Source organism: Astatotilapia calliptera, chromosome 18 (genome assembly GCF_900246225.1).
Source record: "Astatotilapia calliptera chromosome 18, fAstCal1.2, whole genome shotgun sequence".
Lineage (NCBI taxonomy): Eukaryota > Metazoa > Chordata > Actinopteri > Cichliformes > Cichlidae > Astatotilapia > Astatotilapia calliptera.
In genome coordinates, this window is record NC_039319.1 from 1930393 (window position 1) to 1958151 (window position 27759).

Here is a 27759-nt window from a genome sequence, read left to right on the forward strand (position 1 = left end):
TAATTCTCATTGCAGTCAAGTTTATAAATGATCATTGACAGTTAAGAAAGAACAATTGGAGTGAAAGTCTTAAAATGAAAATAATTTCTACTTGAACATTAAATGATCAGATTTCATACAATCGTAAAATCCTGATCCACGCTCAAGTTGATTTTGTTCAACAAATTACAATCATATGTACTGATTAATGTGAGGCACAGAGGTGCAGCATGATTTAGTTAAATAAGTCTCCAATCAGTCAGTTTGTCTTATCTTCTGAACAATAATTAGGTAAAAAGAAAACAACTTAAGGATTTGTGATCTTTTATGTAAATTAATATGATCAACAGCTCTGCTAATACCAGTACTACTGCTTCATTTAGTCATTTATGTCCATGCAGTAAATATTTACGAGTGCATGAGAATTACTTGACGTTATTCTTGTTGTTCTCAATCATGTGAACAATAAGACTTGCACACATTTGATTTTTTGTTTCTGTTTTTCTGACCAATCACAGTATTGCACATGTTTGTGGTATTTTAGCTCCCATCCCCTGCAGGTGCCGCACTCGTTTCTCCCAGCCTGGGTTGGCCTCTGATTTCTCTTCCTCGATCAGCATGTCGATGTATTCTGAGGTGGACAGAGGATCTGGCTTCAGTGCTATCTGTTTAAGCGTGTCCTCACACTTACATGACATTTTCGCCAATTCCGTCACATCAGGCAGTTTATCAGAAAATACACTTTCCAGTTTTTTAACCAGAGCCTCAGCAGTCATCTTATCATCGGTGACACCGATGCTTTCTTTCAGCTCTCTGACTGATTGTTTCCGTGTATCCTCTCTATACTCCCATTTTTTATTCTCGCTGACATGGTCTTCCCACGAACATTTGCTTGGGCACACAGTGCAGCATCCATTTGAATCCATTGCAGCACAGCAATTTTCAGCTGCATCCTTTTTCACAGGACAGGGATAATGACATGTAAACTTACACTTCTTACAGTTGGTACTGAAATTACCAGCATCCTCCTGCTTAGGGTTCATGACTGTAACTTCAAACTCGGCGTTCTCATTTTTGTTGATCTGCGCCTCAAACTCTCTTAGTTTTTTAGTCGTCTCTTTTAGCTCCCGAAGCCCGACTGACCGCAGTCTGCTTAATTTCCACCAAGCTTGTCCTACTATTTCATGCTGCCTTCTTTGATTGAGGACCTCGTTGGTCTGTTTCAAGCTTTTTGCTTGTGTGACTTTTACAGAATCAAAAAAACTCTTCATGTTGTTTGTGCTCATTTCCCAAAACATCTGACCAAAGTTTTCCTCTTCTTCATCTTCGTAAACAGTGTCGTCATTCTGAGATGATCTGTTGTGTGCAAACAAGGCTGAATTATTAAATTTGAAGTGAACAGGCAGCCCATCATCAGCTGTAGGTAATGGGACACCTGAAGCTTTTACTGCGTCTAGAACTGGAGGTCGCTGACCGTCTACAGATGTCACCAGGACCCTGATGTTTTCTGCCACATCTTTGCCAAAGATTGAGAGCACTGAATCAAACACATATTTCTGTGTTGTGGATCTCACTTGAGCAGCCTGAGCTACAAAACACACAGCATCGATTTCACTGACACCACGCTGAGCAGAGAAGAGATTACGTAGCTGCTCTGTGATCTCTCTGTCTCTTTCTATGCCTCTTGTATCTCCAAAGCCTGGAGTGTCAATAATGGTCAGAGAGAACGGGATTTGAAATCCATCCTGGTGGTTGATTTTGTAAACAGTGACTTCAGAGGTCTGACTGGGAGCTCGTGATGTTGACTGATCCTCATCAACTAACTTAAACCTGAAACTGTCCTCCCACTCGACACCAACAATGTAGTTGATCATCCCATCGATCAGAGTGGACTTTCCTGATCCTGTCGCTCCAAAAAGCATTATTGTATGATTCTGCACCTCGGTTTCTTCTCCAAAGTCAAACTTCCTGCATCCATCTATGTTCATGTGTTCTTCTGTCAGAGGCAGTTTGTAAACTGAGGGGGAATCAGATTTGATCTTTTCACTTTTGTCTTTGAGAAGTTCTGCGAGGCGGTTAAATGTTGTGCAGACTTTAACAGTGATGCTTTCTTTGCTTTTTCCAGCTGAACCACAATCACATCTGACCCTGACTGCATATTCTGTATCTGTCTGGAGACCTGAAAGGATCACCTTTTCACCTGCTGACTTTGTTTGGTTCCAATGCAGAGCTTCCTCATTATCATCTGTTTTTGAATACTCCACCATGTAGCTCAATATCTGCACATCCTCTCCGAGCTCAGCAGGTTTCTCCCAGCTCACTGATATCTCAGTTGAATTTGGTTCAAGTCTAAGTTTTCCAGGAGGGCTGCAGGGTAAAGTTTTAATAGAAACTTGATTATCCGGCCCGACACCTGCTGAGGTCACTGCTCTGCATCTGAGCACATACTCTGTGTTTGGCTTCAGATCTCTCACTGTGACTTCTTCAGCCTTTGCTTCTGTCTTTTGCTGCCATCCATCCTCTCCACTGACACAGTACTCAACAGAGTAGGAAGTGATGTTCTCCGCTCCAAATCTGGGTGGAGAAATCTTCAGTGTCACACTGTTGTGGTTTATGTCAGCTGCAGTCACAGTTTCAGGCTTTGAAGGAGGCTCAAAGTTCTCACTGACAGTAAATCCACCTTCATAAAGGTGGATGCTGGAACCTTCCTGTGTCTCATTAGTTAACCCCACTGTCAGGAACTTCATGTTCTTGTTCTCCTCGTTGGCCTCTGCAAAATCACTGAAGAGTTTTGCTTTTCTCCTCATTTCAGCTGTTACTTCTTTTGAGGCGTACCATTGTTCCTTCTCTACATCATGAGTGTGAGGATCTTGAATGTCTGGGTTGGTTTTTCCTTTTAAGTATCTTGATAAAGCTGAGAGGTACGGTTCATCCTTTCCCAGAGAGGTGAAAACAAAACACACAACATGCTCTGCACTCAGACTTTCCTTGTACAGATCATTTTGAGACGAGATGATTTTGGTGTTTTTCATCATCTTGGTAAAAGACATTAATGTGTCAACTTCTCTCTCTTTACAGTCCATCCACTCGTTCAGGTTTTTGCTGCTGAAAGGTGAAGAATGTCTCTTCTTCAGGATCTCTGCAAGCTCAGCTTCCTCTTCTCCTCCTCCTCGGATTGATGGAAGTTTCTTGGCCAAAGTTTGTTGGAATTCCAGCTTGAACTCAGAGCACATTTCTTTGAAACTTTTAATTTTTTTATCAATCTGTGGGAACTCCTTTGCAATGCTGGTTCTCAGTACATCATTGGACCTCATTTCCAGCTCACTGAAGTCCTCCAGGACTGTCTGTGCTTCTTGAACTAATCTTGTACTGATCTCACGGATGAGTTGAGCAGCAGAAGAATCTAAAGTTGTCAGTGGCAGCAGCCAGACCATCACTGGTACAGCATTTTTTCCTTGAGCTCCCAGTAATCCTGGCAGGCTTTGGTAGACTTCTACTGCACCTTGAAAGGTTGTTGGTGGTTTTGGAAGACAGAAGTCTCCATAAAACCTGCAGGAGAATTTATCAACACTTTCTTTGTCCTTGTCTTCCATCTTCAGGGAACCTTCACCCTCTACAGAAAGTAAGGGAATCTTCTTGATGGTCACCTTCAAGTTGCCCTGAACATCTTGATGATTTTCCTGTTCAGAAACTTCACGGTCAAACACAAAGAAAGCTTGTGCTCCATAAAGAATAGCTGTGACTACATGTGTTGCTAAGCCTTGATCAAAAACATATGGATGCTTCACGTTTCCTCTTCCAAGATGATTCATGGACAGCTCCTGGAACTTTGTGGTTGCCTTGTACTTCAGTGTTACTCTGGCCTGATTTCTGGAAGATTTACTATCATTCAGATATTTGGCAGATCCATCAACCTGAACCAGTCCACCTAAGAAACTTGCCTTAAGTGAAGCTTCAACATTTAGAGCTGAAGATTTGCCAGAAATTGATTCAGATGCAACAATTTCGAACTCATTAGAGGGCTTTGATCTTTCTGCTATATCTTTCTTCAGGTCATCACGATCCCACAGAGTCAATCCTGCAAAAGAAGAAGCAAAAACATTAATACCAGGACTCCATCAATTAAATCACACTCTAAAATAAATTTATTTATTATTTATTAATTTCTTTTTTTAAAAATTACTTTGTTTTTTTTGTCTTTTTTGTGATGATCACAAAAATAGTAAATGAAATTTTGGAGACTGGAGAAACTCTGGAGTTCAGGCTCTGCATCTCAGTCAACACTCAACTCATAATAAACATTTTAGGCAATGATAGTAATAATATCAAAAGATTTGATTTGATTTTTGTAATGGGACGCCACTGTTTAACTTGGAACCTTGGGGCGATACCCTATCTTTGGTACCCAATCTCGGGTGGGGCTGATGATACAGTGGGGCAAAAAAGTATTTAGTCAGCCACCGATTGTGCAAGTTCCCCCACTTAAAATGATGACAGAGGTCAGTAATTTGCACCAGAGGTACACTTCAACTGTGAGAGACAGAATGTGAAAAAAAAATCCATGAATCCACATGGTAGGATTTGTAAAGAATTTATTTGTAAATCAGGGTGGAAAATAAGTATTTGGTCACCTCAAACAAGGAAAATCTCTGGCTCTCACAGACCTGTAACGTCTTCTGTAAGACGCTTTTCTGTCCCCCACTCGTTACCTGTATGAATGGCACCTGTTTGAACTTATCATCTGTATAAAAGACACCTGTCCACAGCCTCAAACAGTCAGACTCCAAACTCCGCCATGGCCAAGACCAAAGAGCTTTCGAAGGACACCAGGAAAAGTATTGTAGACCTGCACCAGACTGGGAAGAGTGAATCTACAATAGGCAAGCAGCTTGGTGTGAAAAAATCAACTGTGGGAGCAATCATCAGAAAATGGAAGACATACAAGACCACTGATAATCTCCCTCGATCTGGGGCTCCACGCAAGATCTCATCCCGTGGGGTCAAAATGATCATGAGAACGGTGAGCAAAGATCCCAGAACCACACGGGGGGACCTGGTGAATGACCTGCAGAGAGCTGGGACCAAAGTAACAAAGGTCACCATCAGTAACACACTACAACGGCAGGGAATCAAATCCCGCAGTGCCAGACGTGTTCCGCTGCTGAAGCCAGTGCATGTCCAGGCCCGTCTGAAGTTTGCCAGAGAGCACATGGATGATACAGCAGAGGATTGGGAGAATGTCATGTGGTCAGATGAAACCAAAGTAGAACTTTTTGGTATAAACTCAACTCGTCGTGTTTGGAGGAAGAAGAATACTGAGTTGCATCCCAAGAACACCATACCTACTGTGAAGCATGGGGGTGGAAACATCATGCTATGGGGCTGTTTTTCTGCCAAGGGGACAGGACGACTGATCCGTGTTAAGGACAGAATGAATGGGGCCATGTATCGTGAGATTTTGAGCCAAAACCTCCTTCCATCAGTGAGAACTTTGAAGATGAAACGAGGCTGGGTCTTCCAACATGACAATGATCCAAAACACACCGCCCGGGCAACAAAGGAGTGGCTCCGTAAGAAGCATTTGAAAGTCCTGGAGTGGCCTAGCCAGTCTCCAGACCTCAACCCCATAGAAAATCTGTGGCGGGAGTTGAAAGTCCGTGTTGCTCGGCGACAGCCCCAAAACATCACTGCTCTCGAGAAGATCTGCATGGAGGAATGGGCCAAAATACCAGCTACTGTGTGTGCAAACCTGGTAAAGACCTATAGTAAACGTTTGACCTCTGTTATTGCCAACAAAGGTTATGTTACAAAGTATTGAGTTGTATTTTTGTTATTGACCAAATACTTATTATCCACCCTGATTTACCAATAAATTCTTTACAAATCCTACCATGTGAATTCATGGATTTTTTTTTCACATTCTGTCTCTCACAGTTGAAGTGTACCTCTGGTGCAAATTACTGACCTCTGTCATCATTTTAGGTGGGGGAACTTGCACAATCGGTGGCTGGCTAAATACTTTTTTGCCCCACTGTATCTCCCTCCTGACCTGGCGTCTACATACGTGTACACACACACACACACACACACACACACACACACACACACACACACACACCTGTCTGTATATATATACATATATATATATTAGGGGTGCAACGATATTCGTATCGATATTGAACCGTTCGATACAGTGCTTTCGGTTCGGTACGCATATGTATCGAACAATACAACATTTGTAATTTATTTTATCAACTTTCCTTCTGACGATGCTGTCTGTGTTGAGCGCTCAGTGAATCTGCGTTCGACTACTCCGCCTAGGCTGCACTGTCGAGCGCAGATCCACTGAGCACTCAACACAGACAGCATAGTCAGAAGGAAGAGCGCAGGGCAAGCTAGCGAGACAGAAGTTAAGCTCTCCTTGCAACATGGCAAATTGAACCTCCCCCACCCTCATTCAGATCTGGCGTTTGGAACTATTTTGGTTTTCATGTGACGTATGACCCTGAAGGTAAGCGCGTCATGGACTAAAGTAAAACAGTATGTTGGATGTGCCACGCAATGCTCAATTACATGGGTGGGAACTAGTGTGTTAGCGCAGTTATCTCATTAACGTGTTGGCCGTCCAGCCCCACGCACGGGGCGATCCGCGGTAGCTCGTTAACGGAGATTTGCCGTGTTGTGGCGTTAAGGTCATTTCAGATTAACGCTGACAGCACTAGTGGGAACACAACGAATATGACTGCACATTTACTCCGACAGCATCCTAGTGCGAAGACAAGCGTATAGTATAGCTTTTATTTTTGGAAAGAGCCATTTCTCTTTATTAAACTCTCTTTTCCAAAGATGAGTGATTCCTCAATCAGATACAGGGCTCGCAAAATCGCTAGCCCGACGTCCCGGGGCTAGAGATTTTTCCAGTGGGGCTACCAAAATCTATCTCTGCCCTAGGGCTGTTCAATTAATCGAATTTTAATCACGATTACGATCTGGGCTTTCAACGATCATTAAAAATGACTGAGCCGATTATTAGCATCTCCCTCATGCTTTATTCTCGCGCTGCTCCGTGTGGCAATTCGAGCGCACCTCTCTGCATTTCGAACACCATCACAACAATTAAGAGGACCTGAGGGAAGCTCTGAAAGCTAAGCAGAAGTTATTTGGAGAGGAGAGTGACTGCCATTGGTTGAAAAGAGAGGTAAAAAAAAACTTCAGTGGTGTGGAAACATTATGGGTTCGCGGAGTCAGACGTGGATCAAGTAGACATAGTGTGTAAACTTTGCTACGGTGTAGTAGCTGCACCACAGAGCAACACTGCAAAGTTCACTAAACATAGATGTTTACATTTTAAATTTTTTTCTTATATTGCAAACATTTGCACTGTTATCAATATTTGCACACTATTTTATATTATTTTTTAAAGTCATTATTCAATACATTGTTATTGTTAACCCTTTAAAGCTGGTCAGAGCAGCACGCTCCGTTTTGTGTAACTATTTTTAAATCCCTGTAGAACCTAAACCACGTAAGCTAGCGCAATAATTTTTGCATATGAAACCGGAGGAGTTGTACTTACATCTTATGCCATCAGCTTGTCCTCGGTCACGGTTTCCTTCCACATAAAGCTTTGCAAAAATTGCATAAAAAGCGCTTGCAGGAACAAAAACATAATATTCCAGAAACACGCTTTGCCGAACCGATCAGCTGTTCGTAACACTTCCCACATTGAAACAAACGTCAGCGCGAACTATCGCATGTCCGCCATTTCCTGCCCGAAACCGGAAGTTACGTCATTTTCGCAGAAAATGTAGTTTTTTACTTGTAGGCCTTAAAAGACTATACTGGTGTTTTTATAAGTCATGTTTGACTTTTCTGAATAGTTGCTGGGATGCTTAGAACTCGAATTGCACTGCTGGAAATAGTTTATTTTGATGCACCTGCTGCTTTCTTTGCAAATTTGCATCATAGGATTGTTTTTTTTTTTGTTTTTCCTGCAGTATATAAAAATTGCTGTATCTCCAAAATAAAACTATGAAGATACTCAAAATAAATTTCCTGTTGTAAACTATTTTTTGCAACTTTTTTGTATTTAAAGTTTTGAGGGATAAGCCTCTTAAATTTCTCCAAATAGAAATATATGTAAAAACAACAAAAATGATTTTCAATTTTTTTGTAGTTTATTGCACTTTTTTGCAATTGATGTAGTTACTATGGACTTAATGCATACATATTATTAAAATATGGGCTATAACAGTTGTATTGATGTATAGCAACTTGAAATGCTCCCACAAATGGCTCTACAACATGTAAAAAAATAATATAAGCTCTGGCGGACTTGGTTCTATGGTAGGTCTTAAAGGGTTAAATAAATATCGTCAAATAATCGAGATCTCAATTTCAGTGAAAATAATCAGGATTATCATTTTTTCCATAATCGAGCAGCCCTACTCTGCCCTGCCCATCGGCCTATCGTAGGAAGGAAAAATATATGTCAATGCTTTTGCATTCTATCGGGAATGTAGCTGGGTAATTATGTCATTGGCATCGGTGAGCCACTGTCAATATGTGACATATTGAAATCGTGTTCGAATTTGCGCTTGTTTTTTGCTTTCACTTTGCAATCGCGCGAACTGTGTATAGAGAGCGACAGCACTGATCTGTGAGTGATGATAATTTGCGCACCAATTCCTCTGACATCGTCTTATTAATCGTTAGCTTACTACGCAAACATGACAAGTGAAATCTCCCGCAGCTTAAACATGTGAGAGGTTGATCGCGCAGAGAATCGCTGAGCTTATGTGAGTGCGTGTGTAAAAGCAGCAGGATATATATTTTAGTTCTGCTGAGCCAAATAAGACAGGTCAGGGTGAAGAAGTGACAGCCAAAGAAAAGCTTACCACAAAACGGAAAAGTTATGACAAATCAGACTATAAGGCAAAAAGAAAGTGCAGCTTTATGATTTCATGGACAAAAGAATTTCTGTGGCTGCAATATGACGAGCTAAATAACCAGGGCTGCACATAAGTGGTCCGCAGGTGCGCATTCGCTGTCAAAATAAAAAACGCACACAAGATAAGAAGTTGCAATGCGTGTTTGTGTACATAAGATTTTCAGGAGGAGGACAGACATTTGTTTAGAACTCTTAAAGATGTCGAAGAAGCTCCTTTAAGCAATTACTTTGGTTTTCCTCCACCTCCAAAAAAATGTCAGAAGGAGTCCGAACCACAAAAGAAGCGCGTATTCTCGGAAAAGTAGTACCAGGAGGTGAGCTGGCTTCAAACAAATGATGAACGCACAGAGATGTGGTGCAGAATGTGTGTGTGTGTGTGTGTGTGTATGTATATATATATATATATATATATATATATATATACACACACACACACACACACACACACACACACACACACACACACACACGTCCAACTTTCCTATGTTAAAATCATGTTTAATGCCTACTATAAGAACTGTTTTGGTCTCTGTGGACAGAGTCTCCCTTCAGATCAATTGCACAGTGAATTATTTGATATCATGTATGTGATACTGGAGTTAGTGGACAGCTGGAGTGATGGCTGTCATAGGGTAAGGGGTGGGGTTCACCCTGGAAAGGTCGCCAGTCTGTCGCAGGGCTAACACAGAGAGACAGACAACTATTCACACCCATTAACAATTTAGAATAATCAGTTCACCTAACCTCATGGATTCAAATTTAGGACCTTCTTGCTGTAAGCTAACAGTGCTAACCACTGTGCTACCTAAATCGATTACAAAAGCAAAAGAATTTAAAATAGCTTCAAATACTGAAACTTCAGATGTGACAGGTTAAATCTGGTGAAAGGTGAAATCTTACCAGGGACAAGTTTATCGCTTCGGCAGTCATACAGCATCCCCAGGCCAAACGGCCGGCCAAGTGCTGCCAACTCCATTGTATCACCAGAGTTAGAGTCCATGGCTCAGTATGAACTGGAAGTAATCAGAAACAGTTTGTCAGTTTTCTGTTCTCACTTTACTGTTGTCATGTGACACTTTGTGGCAGGCAGGATGTAGGACCCAAATGCAGGACTCAGGACACAGAGGGATGAACGAAAGGAGGCAGCTTTTATTGCACTGCATAAACTTGAACACTAAATACAAGGAACAAAACACAACTAGAAACTAGACAACTAAGAACTCAGGAAACTAGAAACATAGAAACACAGAAGCTAGAAACTAGGAACTGACAAGAAGCAACAATGTGAACCAAGAGCACGGCAGAAACACACAGCACTGAGAGGGTACGACGTGACAACGGACATAGGGAAACACTGGGCTTAATTACACCAGGGAGTAACGAGGGAATGGGAAACTCAGCTGGGACTAATGTGACATAATGAGATGGAAAGGAAGCAAAACTGAAAACATTAAGAAAGGACGTGAGACTGTCAAAATAAAAGAGGAAACAGGAGACAGGCACAGAGACGTGGACTTGACAAGGAGACGCTAGACAAGAAACTAGATGAGGGATGTGTAACACAGGGGAGGCAAAAGCAGAGAACTAGAAAGCAAAGAACTAGACATCAAAAGATATAATGAGAAACTAACTGAATCAAAGAATATTAATAATCAACAGCACTGAGTCACCAGACTCAGGACCATAACATCTGTTGCTGTTTATGTTTTTCGTTGTTTGTCCTTGAGGACGACCAAACTAGAAACCACATCACTTTTGACCATTTAAGGTTTTCTTAGTTTACTCATTTCCCGTTAAAAACAAAAACAAAAAAACAGTGTAGTTTATTTTGGTAGGGAAAATGTGTATTTCCTGACTCATTGAAAATGTGAGCTTGCTGACAGTTACCAGTTGAAATTGGTTGCAAATACATTTAAACAATTTCACTACCAAAACAGATGATGTCTTTTATGCAAACTAAGAGCAACTATGGTAATCTGCTGGTGACCAAAGCAATTGCAGGGATGTTTTTTGTGCAGTACTCTTGTTGCAACAACCTGCAGCAAACACTCTTTTACTGGTTGGGGAATAAACATTGTTTCTCTAGCGACCAGCAGTTGCTATGAGATTTCACAGTTGTTATTACAAGTTTACTCCATATAGTTACTTACTATTAAAATGAATTTATGTCCTCAGTCGTGCTGAAACAGCTTCATAAAATTGCCACCTGAGAGTAAGAACAAAGGTTGTGAGGTCAAACATCTGTGAAAATCGTTGCTAAGTGATATTTATCAGGCTTGGTTTTATATTTAGTCCACACTATGGGACAGATCTGCTCATTGTCTGCAGCAACAAATGTTGTTGTTGTTTTTTAAAAGCTACTGTTGGTATTTAATAAAGAGGCACATTGTCACTGACAGGTGTGGACACGGGTATTTTATCAGCTTTATGATATTTGTATTTGTTGGACTTTCCATTTCCAGTATTTAGATGAATCAAACATTTTTAGTATGGTCTTTAGTATGCTCACAGTTTAATGCAAATTATGCTTAACCCTCTGGGGTCGCTGGACGCGCCGGCGCGTCAAAATCACATGACCAATTTAAGACGACACAGCTACAAGATGCAGCACGTCAGAGTCGATGGGCCACGTAAAACCAGAGTTATGATAAAAAATACACGCGATGTTTTTTTTCTGAACAAAACAGTGGCGTTTACAGCGGGAAGAACGGTAAAAACGGCGTTTTCTACAGACATCGCTAGCAAACACTCTCGCTTGCGAGGGAAAAAAGAAAAAACACCCATTCCCTATTGGTGTTAGAGTTTACCATGTCAGCCAATCAAAAAAAATGATATGGCAACATGTGACATTTGGTTGTTTAGGGAGAAGGGGAAGTTTTTAGGAGTGACACCCGCACGGAAAGCGGGCGAGCGAAAGAAAGAGAGAGAGTGAGTTTTCATATGTGAGACATTAGTGACGTTTAGCGTGTTTGGAGGCTGTAGTTAGTTTGTTGTGTAGTTATTGTTTTGTATTGTGTGTCAGTTAGACTGCTGAATTCATATTTGCTCTCAAAAAGCCGTCAAAGGCAGATTCCAGTGTAAACGCTGTTCCCACATGGAAAACTGGACTGATGCACCTCCTGCTGTCAGACCTGCAGGTTTAGGCCTGTGCTGTTCTCCTCTGTCTTATACTGAACACAAACTACATATTTTGGACTGGCACAAATAATTTGTGTGCCTTCTTCTTTGATGCAGCACAGCTGATTGTTCAGTAAATAGATTTAAATGGTTATATAAAAAACGCCCGAGGCCTTGGCTGCATTTTTAGGTAAATAGTACCATATAACTTTGTTGTTTGCAAAACTTGTGCATAATTTTTAGAAATGTACAATTTCTATTTGCATTTCAAGTTGTGAAAATGATTCGTTAAACATGTTTGTGGGTTTTACAGTAAAAAATATAACTTTTTTCTACTCGGATTTTGAATTTTTTGTCTGAATTTAGATCAACTGTGCTAATATAGTATACCAAATGAAAAAATAACTCAAATTTCAGATATTTGAGGTTGTGCTGAAAATAATGATACCAAACAAGGCAAGAAAAACATATTTTAAAGGTGAAATATAGAGGTAAAATCAAAAGTAGTCAAAAACAGCCAATTATACCATGGACCCCAGAGGGTTAATCCTTATTTTGTATGATCTGTGTGAGCCCTGCGACAGACTGGCGACCTGTCCAGGTTCTAGCACATCTCTCGCTTTATGGCAGCTGGGGTCGACTCCAGCAACCCTGAATTGGATAAGCGAAAGAAAATAGAAGGATGGATGGTACCTGTGTGAGTATGTGAAAGTTAAGTAGAAGCACTGAATGAATGTGTGTGTGAATTAGAAAGAAACTGCTTGGACTGAGTAGAAACAATACTGAAAGTATTCTATTTACTGGGAGAAGTTTATTTTTGTTTATTTTTGCTCTGTAGTATCAGTCAGTGTCTGTTACGAAACAAATAGAAATTTGTGTGAAAATGCAGCCATTAAAGAGACAGACATGTCTCTCTAAGAATGTTTGAATATGATCCAGAGCTATCTTGTCTGTTTGTTTTTTTACCAGCTGATCTGCTGTGAATTTGGTCTTTACTGAAACTGTCGTTTAGGTTCCCAGAAGGACTTTTCACTCCCATCTGTGCATTGTTGTCATTGTGACCTCAGAATAATTTGACCTGCCTTTTTATCTTCTTGTGATTTGGATTGATTCCTTTAATTTACTATGTTTTGATGATGATGCTGTTGGGGATAACGGATGTTTCTGATCGGACGGTTCCCCTGCTTTCTGTATTGATACAAACTGTATAAAAATACCATCTACTGAGTATAAAGAGAACTGCCCACAAGCCTGACTGAGATAAAACTTGGTCAGTCTGAACTATTAATCAGCTTAAAGATTTTAGAAAATATCAGCAAAATATCAACAAACAAACACAACATGTTTGTTTTAGGGTGTCAAATAACTCATTGCTTGGTCAGATGTGAGTCAGATGTTCTCACTGCTGCTAGTTCAATCAGTCGAAAACAAAGTTACTGCAAACTATGATATAAACAACAAATAAAAATAATAATAACTAGAGTTCTGAAGCAACAGTCCCTGGGCCAAAGACCCAGGACCGTGACAATTGTAATAAAAAGAAAATGATGAATCTAAAACTCTGAAACATGACATTTAGATTCAGTGTGACTTTTAGATTGTTTTGCACTTTCTTAATTGTTAAGTAATAGGAAACAGTCCCTGCTGTAACTGCACCTGTTACTTTAAGTTATTTAAATTTTCTCCACCACAGTAATAAAGACAAAAACATAAAGTGAAGCAGCGTCGGTGTACTTACAGTAGACAGCTGTGTGATCCTCTGAGGTCTCTGCTCTTCGTTCTCTTTTATATTCACTGTGAGGACAAAAAACCTTCACTGCAAGAAGAAAAAGCAGAAGAGCTTCAGGCTCGTTTCTCAGATTCATGTGTGACCTGTGAAAATACGTGTTCAGTGTGCAGGCAGGAAACCCACAGTACGAGCCTGCAGTCATGCTCACAGCTCTCTGAGGCTCTGCTTACATGACAGCAGGTGGATAAAAACTCTTCCCCTCTATGAGCTGAAAAAGAAGAGAAGTCATTTAAGGGACTTTGAACATGAAACTGTATCATCAAAAGATTCAGATTTAAGGCTCCATGCAAAGAAGAAGCCACATGTGAGCATGATCCAGAAACACGCCTGTCTTCTCTGGGACAAAGTTCATTTAAAATGGACTGAGTGGAAAACATGGCTGCCAGGTCCTCTAGACTAAAGAGGAGAGGGACCATTTGGCTTGTTATCAGCAATCAGCTCAAACACCTGAATCTCTGAGAGTATGGAGTGCATCAGAGGCTGTGGAATCTGGAAATCAATCAATACTGAAACTTATTTACAGGTTTTAGAGCAACATATGTACCAACTCAGACTCAGACATCTCAGATCTTTTTCAGGGGCGATGCTAAACTGCAGCTATGACTACAGCATGGCTTTTGGTAAAAGACTGTGGATGCTAAACTATCCAGACGTTTCATCAACTGAAAACATCTGGAGCATCACGAAACAAAAATACACGAACGAACACCCAGGACTGCTGAGCAGCTGATATCAGATTGGGACAAAGTCCAGCAGCTTTTGTGAATCTAAATTGGGTTTAGGACATTTGGAAATCATTTCACTCTTGTTATTTAGTTTTTACGCAGCATCCCAACTTTATTGGAATAAGAGTTGCAGGCCTCCTGGTTTCCTAAGCTTCTGTAGTAATTAGTGATGATTGTCGATCTTGGCTACATCACTGACAGGAAGTGATAACCGCTAATTCAGCATACTTTTGTGGAAAAGCAGAAGAGCATCAGGCTCATTTCCCTGAGCAGTGTGTGGCCTGTGAAATAAACGTGTCTAATGTTCACGCTGATAAACCAGACTACAAGCCTGCAGTCATGATTGTGCCTCTTTGAGGCTGTTCTTTTGTTCTCCGAGGCCTTGAGCTAAATGTTCTAGTATATTACATTAATGTTATGTTATTTATGTGAACATGTAATTTCACTGAGATTTCAGTCTCTTTTTCCAAAGACAGACATCAATAATATGAACACAGTTCATGTAGCAGCGTGTAATCCTTTAAAACTGACATCAACAAAGAAAACCACATTTATTGCAGGGACCATTAACACTAAAAAAGGCTGAGGAATAACTGAACGTTTGACACAGTGAGCAGGAAAGTGCCCGTGAGACAGCTGGAGATCCACAAACCATCCTGCTAGAGACACAGTAACTGAGTACTAAGAACTGTGTGTTCTTCAGTCTGACAACGTTCAGCCAGGTGAACAGGATGAGGTCTGGACTTTGGGCCGCTGCAACTCATTGGCACTTTTTTTAAGCTGTTCTTTTGGAGATCTGCTGCTGTGCTTGGGCTCATAATGTTGTTGATCACTCAGTTTAGTTAGATGGCCTCACATTTGAATCTAGAATAATTTGATATATGGAAGAGTTCAGTATCAACTCAGTGACCCTCCACCACCGTGCTGACAGATGCTATGAGGTGTTTGTGCTGATATACTGTTTTGGGGTTTGCTCGAAACATGTGCACAAAGAAGCCATCGTGCAGTCGAGAGTGTCTGCTTTGTGAGCTCTGCTGCAGTTTCATGCTCTCGAGGTTGACTGCGCTCTTCAAGCTGAATGCTGCTCGCAGTTTCTCTTAACTGGCTACATCATTTTCCTTTTTGTACAGCCTGGAAACAGCCTGGATAAACCGAGGAATTCTGTCTGCCTGTGAATTTGCATAAGGGTCCTCATCCACACAACTTATGACGCACTATACCTGCTGGGCACCTCTTAATAAGGTGATGGGCATTTTTCTGCCTCCACTCTCCAACTCAGCAGCTGAAATGGAAATACAGACTTCTGCTTCTTGTCCTCTAAGACAGTGTTTCCCAACCACTGTGCCATGCCACAGAGTTGTGCCGTGAGAAATGATCAGGTATGCCGTGGAAGATTATCTGGTTTCACCTGATTAGTACTCTAAGCGACTGCCGTGAATAATAGACAGAACAATTACATTCTCTTCCAATAGAGGGCAGTACTTCTTCCTCTAATTAAATGAATAGACTATGTGCACGTTAGCATATGCTACTCCTGTGGGGAGCTTTGTTTTCGGTGTCCTATTCGTGCCTTGGTTACGGTCCAAAACAAGTTAAGCAAATGAATGAATCTATAGATGTCTCGGGCATTTACCCAATATATCTGTAAATGATGTTCATCGACTTGTCGATATCTTTCCCCCCACGCCTCAGGGCAAAAGAGAAAAGGGATTCAAATGTTATATTTCTCAGCTGTCCCTCGTTTATCGCGGGTGTTATGTTCTAAAAATAACCAGCGATAGGTGAAATCAAGTAGCCAATTTTATTTTTTGATGGTGCAAAACGTTTCGTGGACATCGTGGACATACAGCGCAGCACTTCAGAGTCACACTGCCAGCGATTGATGTAGTGATTCTGTACTGTACAGGAGAGACGTCACGGAGGAGATCGTCTGCAGCGATCAGGACGCAGGACACAATGTGACGTATATTTTAAAAAAAAAAAAAAAAAAAAAAAAAAGCATGCAAACTTATAGCGTTATAGCGAGGGAGCGCTGTAATTTTGAACGTAAGTCACAACCAGTGTTGGGTAAGTTACTTTAAATTAGTAACTTAGTTACATTACTAGTTACTTCTATCAAAAGTAACTCAGTTACTTCAAGTTACTCGTTACTTTCAGAGTAACTAGTTACTAGGGAAAGTAACTTTGGTTTTACTCAGAATTCTCTTGTTAATGTGTTGCTTCCGTAACTGGATACCCAGCCAGATTGCCAGTCTTCTAGCTTGCTTACTTGCCACAAGTGCACTGTGCCACCTACCAATAGAAAGGAAAAAATAATGTGCACATTTCCACGAGAGAAATCCCACACCTGATTCTATCCTAGCCTGCTTTTTACATCCAACACAAAAACTGCAGTCGTGGTGCTTTCGATTGTACTCAGAACTCGGAAATTCTGCCTTCTGAATAGGAAGATGTAGGTAACACCAGACTGCAGATGAGCTGCATACAGGGCTGGACTGGGACAAAAAAATCGTCCCGGGCATTTTGACTAGAGACCGGCCCACCATTATAGGAAAAATCATAAAACCTTTGAATGAAAATAAATGCTGTTGTGACAGTGATGTTCACTGTTCTGATGGTATATATGTATCAATCTATCAATCGTTTGTTGCAAGACTCAGATAATTATTTTTTTAAAAGTGAGACATTTTAAATGAGAATAAGAAAGTATTTCCTTGTGCCCCCCTTTCCCTTTTAATGCCCTACATGGAACCCTGGCAACACTTTGCTAGACCCGCCCCTGCACAGTTACCAGCTGTCAGCTACCTAAAAAAGGATCCTGGTGTTATTTGTCTGTCAGAAACACTTCATAACTTCAACTCATTCATGTCACCTAAAAGGTAAACCTGTTTCTCCATCACAGCTCTGATGATTCAGTAAGGACATCTCCTGGTTTCATCTTCATGTGTCCCTCTCACCACATATCCAAACCGACATCATGACCAGCAGCTTTACAGCTGTGACTCCAGCAAACATCAGCTGATACTAGAAATTAATATTAAATAAATTCTAAGAACAGCTGATCAAGCTTAAAAGTGCTGCTGTTGTTTACCGCGACATCCGCTGGTTTCCTCTTTCTGGCACAAAGTGAGCGATAAACAAACAAGAGAGAAAAGCCAATCAGCTGATCATTGATCAGTTTCATGATTGAAGTAGAAACAGGAGAGGGAGGGTGAGAGGATGAGAGAAGAAGAGGCAGCTGTGCAGCGTAAACACAGAATAACTCCAGCTTTGTGTCTTTTTCATTGTAGCTGAAGTCCGGGACAAACTGTTCCTTTCCACCTCAATAAGAAACGCGTAATATTTTCTCTGAATACCAGACGATTCCGTTTTTTACTGGACAGTTGGCAACTCTAATAATTAACCTTATGAACAAAATAAAGTTCAACATCAGTAACATAGCACCCACCCAGCTGTATAGAAACTCCGTCATGCTAGCTAGCACGCAGTACGAAAAAGTCAGCATAACGAAAATAAACTCCACCTAAACTTGGTTCATATCTGACCCAGAGAGACTGCAGGTTATAACTTCTTACCTGAAGTTCAGTTCACCTGACACTCTCGGACCAGCGGCCGCTTCAGGTCTCTCCTCTTGCCTCCCTTTTCCTTCATCCACCTGCTGGCCTCCACCACTTGCTAATGTTACTGAATCTGTGGAAGCTCCACGATGCCACCACACGAAGTAACGAGTAACGAGCCTATCTAAATCCCAGTAACGAGTAACGCGTTCCCGGTTTTGGCATAATAATTAGTTACCGTGCTCGTTACCACAATAATAACGTAGTTACTGTAACGCGTTACTTAATAACGCGTTAGTCCCAACACTGGTCACAACATACCCTTTGTAAATACTAATGTATAGAAACCGTTACCAGCAATCATTCATTTTTTGTGTGGCTTTTTACATGGTTTGTTAACATGCTGTGCAGGTGTGTACTTGACTAGCTGATCTCGACATAACGGGAAACATCTGGTTTGACTGTTCTTCACCTGTAGTTTGAATGCTGAACATTTGCCTGTTTAAATCATGAGACCAGTCACTATACAGAGATGTGCTTCTGAATATGGACGATGTGTCTTCTGCTGCAGTGATGCAGTTCTGCTTGTGTTGAGTGATGTAAACAACTGATCAATCTAAACTCTTTAAACATCAAAATTGATCATTAGATTTTTTATGACACAACAGCGGTGAGTGTTCCCACCTCTGCTCTTTGTAACTTAACGCGATCGTTCCGTTTTCGAGTTTTGGACATGATTTTGGAGAATATCTTCGCAGTAGCGATTGACCGGAAAGTAAAGCTACCGGAAATGTACAACCCCACATCCGGTCTCAAACCAGGAAGTTAGCATTTTCTCGTGCACAGGGTCTATTGCCAACTGCCAGTAAAACAGAAGAGGACAAAGAGGAAATTATATATGCTGTGTCCGAATTCAGGGGAAGGATGCTTGTTACGTGCCAAGAGATGTGGCTTTGCTTTTGGTGTACTTTTTATCTTTCAGGTGTCAAGTTGATTGGCATGTGTCTATTGGCTGGTCTGGGCACAGGTGGCCAATCACTCTCCGAGGATCACTACAAATGAGCAGCTTCCTGGCCAGCTGGTGGCTGCTGCTTTATGACAAACATTTGCGAACAGGCTTCTTTGTATTGTGTGTGGTGGGAGGCTGGACAGGTAAGCTGGGGTACCCTATACACTGGTTGCAGGTTTTAAACTGTTAGTCACACTAGGTTATGCGGTTGATGCCACTCTTGTATGTTTTCACTGACCTTTTGTCGAGTACTTAGTTAGGCCTTTTGTTTTGCATTTTTGTTTTAGTTAGGCCCTGGAAGCTATCGACCTCTTTTTGTTTTATTAATTTCTTTGATTTGGATCAACCGCCCAGTCCTCCTCCCCCACCTCTTTTCTTTTGTTAAGTTTGACTATCAAGGTGAGCAACCAATAAATCCTGCCTGATTCTTCACTGTTCTGTTGTCTTCCTCCCTCATTGATTGTGGTTGTCCAGTGTTGCTGTCTCCTTCCTATCTTTGCCTCCACCATGGTGGGGGGGCGTAACACAAGTGGGGGCTCGTCCGGGATCTTTTTATGCTGTGGACAACCTAAATTAATGAAAGTGTGTCGTGATTTTAGGGTGGCTATGTTTCATGGTTGCAGTTGAAGATGAGTTTTGACCTGCTTGATTTTGTTAATCAGCCTAGCGTTGAAAAAATTGACTTGTGCTGCAAAGATGACTAGTTAAGTATTGCTGCCCAGTATAAACTTTCCGTACCAAAACATGGAGTGAAGAAGGATGTTAAGCAGGCTTTGTTGGAGGGGTTAATAGATGGAGGTACCTTCTCCGGACCCCTTAGCTTCCCCTGGAGCCTCTGCTAATCCAGCTTCTCCAGAGAGAACTGAAGAGGGAGCTCTACTTGCTACACCTCCGGGTGCCCAAGTTAAATCAGATGTGGCTCCCCAAACTCTGCCTCACTTTAACCCTTTCACTCCAGAATCCCAAACATCTAGCAGTGATGCAAAGCTTAAGGTTTGCTTATTACGTTTACAGTTGGAGGCACAGGAGAAGGAGAAGGTGCGTAAAGCAGATTATGATCTCCGGCTGGAGATCCGTAGGCTTGAGATAGAAGCTGAAAAATAAATCAGGTTAAAGCAGCTTGAAGTAGAAGCACTGAAGGTGTCATCAGGGCAGGAAACACATGCCACTAAAGAAATCCTAAAAGTCTCCCCAAAAAGTTTCAATGTTAGCAAAAATATTGCTCTGGTACCTACCTTTCGTGAGACTGAGGTAGATTCATATTTCAACACTTTTGAAAAGGTGGCTACTGCTCTGAACTGGCCAAGAGACATGTGGCCTATTTTACTTCAGTGTAAATTAGTGGGCAAAGCTCAGGAGGTAGGACACCTCGTGAGCACACTGTGACGTAGGTAGGACACTACCAACCTACGTCACAAGGTAGTGTCCTTAGACGGACTGGTAGTCAGGAAGTGAGCGGCTGTGGACACCCCCCTTTTTTCTCCATAGAAACTTTATTGAACAAACAATGAGTATCCAACATAACAGATGGCCTGTGGACAGCCTTCTAGCCTTCAACTCCGCCCTTCCGTTTTTTTCCGGTCGCTAGCGCCACAGCGCGAAAACTTTAAAATGGACCCAGAAATGTCGCTCCGTTTTTTTGTACATTTGTAATTCTCGAGGAGCTAGGAAAACCTTATCGTCGTCACCCGCATGTTTTGTACTTGAGGCTCATCAGAGACAATCATATCCAGGTAAAATAATTTCCTTTAATCTACACGCATTTAGGAATTACTCAGCTAATTACACGGATAATTGAATCCAAAAGGTGTTCGCCTGCCAAAAACTGATTTACAATGTTTCTGTGTATAATATGTATAATATCTTTATGTATGTTGGTAAATAGACTTCGGTGAACAGGGTTTACAAAGGGGTTATATAATTTTAAAATTACCTGTTTTTCAAGTGTCTTTGTAACTCTGTGTTATTGTACCTACATTATAACCAATCTGATCCTTTTTGTCCACTTAAAGTATGTTTACAGAACTGTTGATATATTTGTTGCGCTGTCTGCTGTCCTCCTTGGCAGATTACTCATAAAAAAAAAAATTTTTCAACTTTTTTTTTTGAACTGGATAAATAAAGGATATTTAAAAGTCTCTGCCAAAAACTGATTGCAGCTTCTACCTTGTTACAGGAATGTTGTTTGTGGCTCAAGGTGACTTGATATCATTCACGAGGGATACATTTGACATGTTTCACGTATTATAGACCAACAAGTGCAATCAGTTTTTGGCAGACGATCAGTTTTTGGCACAACATCGGTCATTCTTACACATGTACTGTATTATATAAAATATATAAACCAAAGGTCTTTGAAACTTATACAATCTAATCTTTTGTTTTGTTTTTTTTACATAGCACTTTATCAAACTGTTGTCTGCTACAGAGTTACAAGTATTATACTAATAATATAGCATCCACCATCTGTTTCCATATTTCTGAAAACATCTTAGTGGCAGCCACGAGTGAGCCGGCCCTGCAAACCCTGTGGATGGACGATGCAGTGGACAGTGGGAGGAAGCATCCTAAAGCTCTTTGCAGACCACCCTGTGTGATTCTCCACTCGCTGACCAGAAAAGACAAACCGCAGGTCTCAGTTGCAGCAGCCCATCCACGTCTGATCTTGCTCGGGCAGATTCAGCAACACTGCCAGAAACTTCCTGTAATCTATTACAGTTGTTAAAGAACCGTCCAGGAACAGGTCACTCAGCTAAATCCTGTGTGAACAACTGTAAATATTGTTTTTCCATCTTTACATACTGTGTATTTGAAATATTCTTGTTTAATTGTTATTGTTATTTACTTTATTGCTATCAAATAAATATCCATGTAATATTGTTCCAAGTTAGCGTTATGTTCATACATGTTAAAAATGCCTGTAAATCAAATTGAGTTCAGTGACAATTACTGTTTGTTTGAATCAATTTATTAATAACATAAAACCTTTAAACTAATGCAACTCATATAACAATTATATTCAAATAAATAAATTTCTCAGTACATAACTCATTTTGGAACTAATCTTTCTAGAAGTGAACAGTCTGTCCATCCTCTCCCTGCTCTCCTCTCCTCAGCCTCTCTTTGCTGCCTCATGTCCTCTCTGATGAGCTCTAGCTGCTCATCATCTCTTTTCCTTTTCCTCCCTGTCGTAGGTGGCTGAGCCGCTTCGTCATCGCTGTCGTTTTGGTCACCCACTGCTGTGCTTGGCCCTGGGGTGTCCTCAGGGAGAGAGGACATTAGGACAGGAGGCTTAATGGAAGGCATCTGTCCTATCACCTCATCCATGAGGGCAAACCAGGTCCAAGCACAGCAGTGGGCTTCCCACTGACCCCCTCTCCTGAGCCTGGATACTTTCAATCCTAAAGGCAGAGGAAATCAAAAATGATAGCAGGCAAATAAAAACACCACAACAACTCTTAGTAGTTGGACATTTAATAACTTGTGTTCTTAAGAATTATCTTCTTGATAACACACATACGTACTTTGTATTCTTTAAAGTTATCTCATGTCTTCTGGCCTGCAAGGGGGTGACTTACCCCTGCAGGCCCATCTTCTCCAGAATTGTCCTGATCACACACAACAAATAAGAGAAGAAAGGAAACCATGGCAACTATGTTAATCCCTAAACCCAAATGTTTTCACAGCAGAACACCAGAGGACGCCGTCTGGACATCACAGGTTCTGTACAGCAGCGGTCTGTGAGTCGTTTGGTACCAGGGCACGAGTAGGGATGGGTATTGATAAGATTTTCACGATTCCGATTCCATTTTCGATTCTGTTTAACGATTCGATTCTTTATCGATTCTTTATCGATTCTTTTTTAAAAAGGAGAACACTAAGGTCGATTAGCTCAGAACTTTGTTTTATATCTTCTCTTTGAACAAGATAGAAATTTACAAGTAACATGGCCTTACAAACCCAACAGTGAGATCTTAAGAGATCCAGCCTACGTCTCTTCAATGGGGTGTCACAGGGTCCCCAGTAAAAAAAATTGTAAATGTAAAATAATAAAATAAATATTCTTCTGTAGCAATAACAAAGTATAACATAAATTATTCTGTAGCAATTACACAAGAATACCCAGTAATGTCCCTGCCTACAATTAAACACATTCACTTACCGAAAATCGGGGGCATCTGCTGCGGCAAATGGGTTCAAGCCTTTTACCACAAACAGTCTCTGCTTGGTGACATTCGTCTATCCTGGCCTGAAAGGAGACGCTACCGGTAGACTGCAGCAAGAACTGCCAGCATCTGAGCCAGACTCTGTCTCTCTCATCATGGTCACCTAAATGCACAGTAATGTCAGGTTTTGTAATAAGACAGATCGCGCTAACATAATATGCACTGTTAGTTGATTATTTACCTGCCGCATTAACGGGAGAGGACGTGCAAACGTTACCGCTGCTGCTGGGTTGAGATTCACGAGCGGAATTAAAAACACGACATTCATTTAAGGTTTGTGAGCAAATGCTTTTGCATATTCGTAGTGTTTCCTCCCTTAAATGAAATATCTACTTTTCAAGTACTGCAAGTTGCCCTGTTGTCATCCGTTCTCATAAAGTATAATCAAACTTTTGAGCGTTTGAGCCGCTTTCGCGCCGTTTCCTGCCAGGTAAATGACGCTCCGCAACGTGGTGACGTCATTCGGGGCGACTGGAATCGATAAGGGAATCGTTTGCAAAAATGGCAAATTGAAACAGTGGGAACCGGTTCTCAACAAGAACCGGTTTTCGATACCCATCCCTAGCCACGAGAGTTGAAATTTATGGTTTTCAGGGGTTTTATCATTAACTCTGTTTCCCTGGGTCTTTCCCTTGTTGTAGCTGTGTGTCTTATTTTGAAAGAAATATGTACACGTTACCATAGCGACCAGGGCGCATTAAGCGGCAGAGAGGAGGATGTTACTCAATGTTGGTGCATTTTCAGGAGGACGCTGCTAATAAAGTTACACAATTACACAGTACATTCATGTTTATTATTATATTTACAAAATACCACAGTTTTTGTCTTGGTCGGATCATTTTATGTGGTTGTATTTATCCGCTTTACCTTAAACGCTCCGTGTCTGACATAAACCGGTCTGTGGCGCAACAAAGGTTGGGGAGCGCTGCTGTGCAGCATGAGGGTTAATAGGAATATGAATATGATGTGTAAACTGATTTATTCTTGTACATCCACGCCGTAGCAGCCCAATTCTTCACCCCAGTGAAAAGGTGATCATTTTCTCCTCGTTTTAATAAATTAAGCTGTTTGGTCTCCACAACATATCACCAATTCGAAAAAATCAAAATTAGCTGTATATAAGCGGGAATACATGAAAAACCATGGGACCTGCGATACAAGCTGGTTTACGGTTGTTTTAAATAAAAGAAACATGTCTCTGCAGATGCCCAAAGCTTAACAACACGACCGCTATAACAATTTAACTTTTGTACAACCAGATGTTCATATACTTACATTTGAAAGCGTTTTCCTCTTCGACCACCATCGTTATCAGAAACAAATCTCCTCTATGACCCGCAATGAATCCTGGTATATAGTAGGGCACGAAGGACACATCGGACCCATCCTTAAAATTTGGGGAAAAGTAGGACGCATTTGTCGCCACATTTTGAGCACTCTTTGAATTCGGACAGCCTTCGTCGCATCGCCGTGATGTCATTGCATCCAAATATGCAGTGTTGGGGAGTAACGGAATATATGTACCACTGTTACGCATTTAAAATACAAAATATGAGCAACTGTATTCCGTTACAGTTACCGTTTCAAAAGATGGTATTCAGAATACAATTACTTTGCTGAAATAAAGGGATTACACGGGGGTATTTTCCTGTTTCATGTGTTCGGCTATGCCCTCTCTATGTTTGGTTTCCACGCCCCAAACAAAACACGCATCAAGAAGCTCTAATGCCTGTGTCTCAATCTCATGGCCCATGTCACCTCTACTTGCAGCTCGCATAATGACATGAAGAAATATTTTTAAAAATTATTCACAAAAATGATTTAATATGAAGGCAATAGCAGAGTGCTACAGGCATCGCCCTAAAGCATGCAGCTTGATGGGCAGTGTAGTCCGTGCTGCAGGGAGAATGGACTGCTGTACCTGTGATGTGTCTGTGAGCGAGGGAGGGAGAAAAAGGAAAAGTACGAGCTGTCACGGAGCAGAAACGGGAGCTGGAAGCATGTAACTATAATAATAACCACTGCAGCCAAACAGAGAGCCTGACGAGCCCAGCTGTAAGCTGTTAAGACTATTAAAACAATAATCTCTGTTGGAGCAGCCTTTCAACGCCTCTCTCTGTCTCTGCTAGCAAACTTGACCCACACAACAAAGTAAAGCTAGTTTTCAGCTACGAGCCCGACACGAACCCGACGTATCAGCCAGAGGTCCTTTTACTACGGTTCGGAGCCGCTGACCTGTTTTATATACGCGTGGAATAGTTTTCTATACGAGATCGCTGCAAAAAGTGCAGCCTTACCTAATGTCCACCTACTGTTACTCATTTATATTAAGATTTAAACATCTAGTTGGTGTTGGTGTGGAGAGTAACCTTCAGTAACAGTAATAAATCTCACAGCAATAGCACATTCATGTAGCTGTAAAAAGCATGATAATATAATAGGTAATCCAAAGTATTCAGAATACATTACACTCATTGAGTAATGTAACGGAATATGTTTAAAAAAATACATTTTGGGGCATGTAATCTGTAATCTGTAGTGGAATTAGTGATGTGTCGGTCGCGAACAGTGTTGGTCAAGTTACTTGAAAAAAATAATCAGTAACTAATTACCGATTACTTCCCCAAAAAAGTAATCCCGGTACTTTACTGATTACTTATTTTAAAAAGTAATTAATTACTCAGTTACTTTTTAAAAACATGATTTACAACCTGAAGAGGTGATAAAGCGATAGATCTTTCAGCCCAATTCTACTTTTTCTGCATAATCCATCATACAAAATGTAATCAAATGGAAAAGTCTCTTTTTAAAACTTGTTTTATTAGTTTTAATCTTTTAACTTTATGCATCAAGCAAAAATTTAATTATCTGCAACATTCTCTGACTGGAAGAAATTAGTTTAACATTTAAACCTATTTTCTGCACATTCCAGCACATAATTTTTTTTTTTGTGTTTACACTCACAGTCTTTCAAACAGATGCAAGTAAAACACAGCAGAAAATAAATAAAGTCAAAGACTCAGCGGTCCTGTTGCTCTATTTTCACCTGTAAAGCAGGAGTGGGGCAGGCGGAGGTTTACCCTGGTGCAGGTGTGCCGCGGTCAGTGGAAGAATCCGTGAGTTTCTCTGTGAGTTTCCCATTACGTCGTAGCTACTCGGTGCTTGTTGGAAGTTTAGGGGTTTTTTCGCTGTAAAAAGAAGTTTTCTTCCCACGCACAACGGACGCAAATGTTTTTGTCACTTTTTATGGAATCAAACTCAAAGTAAGGTCAGTACTTCCACGCTTTAAACGCTGCACGCTCATACTCTCTCCCGCACTCGATATATGATCCATTGTTGATCTGCACACAGCTGTTGTCACAAATGTCGCACTTGCTTACGTCACTGTCATGAGACATTCTCGCAAAAAATCAAGGTTTTAGTAACGCAGTAACGCAGCGTTCCTACGGGAGAGTAACAGTAATCTAATTACAGTTTTTGCGATAGTAATCCCTTACTTTACTCGTTACCTGAAAAAAGTAATCAGATTACTGCCCATCTCTGGTTGCGAACGAAACGGCTCTAAGGCTATGTTCACACTGCAGGCGAAAGCGCATCAAATGTGACTTTTTTGACCCTCTGCTATCCTTTGAAGCACCGCTCCTCTAAAACAGCAATAAGGATCATTATTAGGTTATTTACATTATTATATAAATAACAAAATAACTTAAAGCAAAAATTGGTAAAACTTTATCCTCCAGGTTCTCAGACAGATCAGCTGATCTTGTGTGGATGATAAACTCTGCACCTATTTCTGTGATGCTCAGGGATTTTTCTGCCATGTCACAGTATTTGAAAAAAGTTCACACCACAATAATTTTTATCAGTTCTTGAACATAAAAAACATGTAGAATTTTACTATTAACACTGAAAATATCTCTCCCCCCCCCCAAAAAAAAATCATAATGAATTAAATCAGTTCCAGATATCAGATGCACCTTCCTGCCCCACAGTCAGAGAAACATTGGATCATGCTGCAGCTGTGACGACTGAAACCTCAGAAGGAAAAACTCAACTATGGAAAGCAAATAAAACAACTCTGACTTTTTATTGTTTGAAATCAGCTTAATGTTTTTCACATAGAACAGAAAATATATTAATGCAACAGACAGAAACTTGTAGGTAAGAGAATAAAATTAAAACAATAAAGAAATGCTCACAAAATCAGATTTTATTACACTTACGCAGCAGGTCTTTGCTTACTAGGGCTGGGTTTTGATTATCGATTAAAATAGATTCTGGCTTGGATAACGTGAAATCGATTCTTTAAAATCCTGAATCGATTTTTTAATATAAATTTATTTTGCCCGAAACGCCAGAATCTCTGGTGAAACCTCAAAACTTCAACAACCACCAAACAGCTAAGAC

The 27759-nt window shown here is 40.8% G+C and overlaps 2 protein-coding genes and 1 long non-coding RNA gene across 3 annotated transcripts in view; all 3 read right to left on the reverse strand.

The window, feature by feature from the left end:
* Positions 1-253: 253 nt before the first annotated feature.
* LOC113010195 (uncharacterized) lies at positions 254-13897 on the reverse strand. Its single transcript, XM_026149146.1, has 4 exons — positions 13785-13897; positions 11080-11135; positions 9830-9942; positions 254-4057 (listed from the first exon to the last, which is right to left on the reverse strand). The coding sequence occupies exons 3-4, from the start codon at positions 9927-9929 to the stop codon at positions 492-494; spliced, it is 3666 nt and encodes a 1221-aa protein (XP_026004931.1). The 5' UTR covers positions 9930-9942; positions 11080-11135; positions 13785-13897; the 3' UTR covers positions 254-491.
* LOC113010193 (uncharacterized) overlaps positions 13816-27759 on the reverse strand; it is a 37441-nt gene continuing 23497 nt past the window's right edge. Inside the window, exon 4 of the mRNA XM_026149143.1 lies at positions 13816-13862. Within this exon, the coding sequence (XP_026004928.1) occupies positions 13860-13862 (3 nt within the window). The 3' untranslated portion in view covers positions 13816-13859. The remainder of the gene's footprint in view (positions 13863-27759) is intronic.
* On the reverse strand, positions 22077-22866 carry LOC113010400 (uncharacterized). Its single transcript, XR_003270340.1, has 2 exons — positions 22651-22866; positions 22077-22527 (listed from the first exon to the last, which is right to left on the reverse strand). It is a non-coding gene; the product is annotated as an uncharacterized LOC113010400 (long non-coding RNA).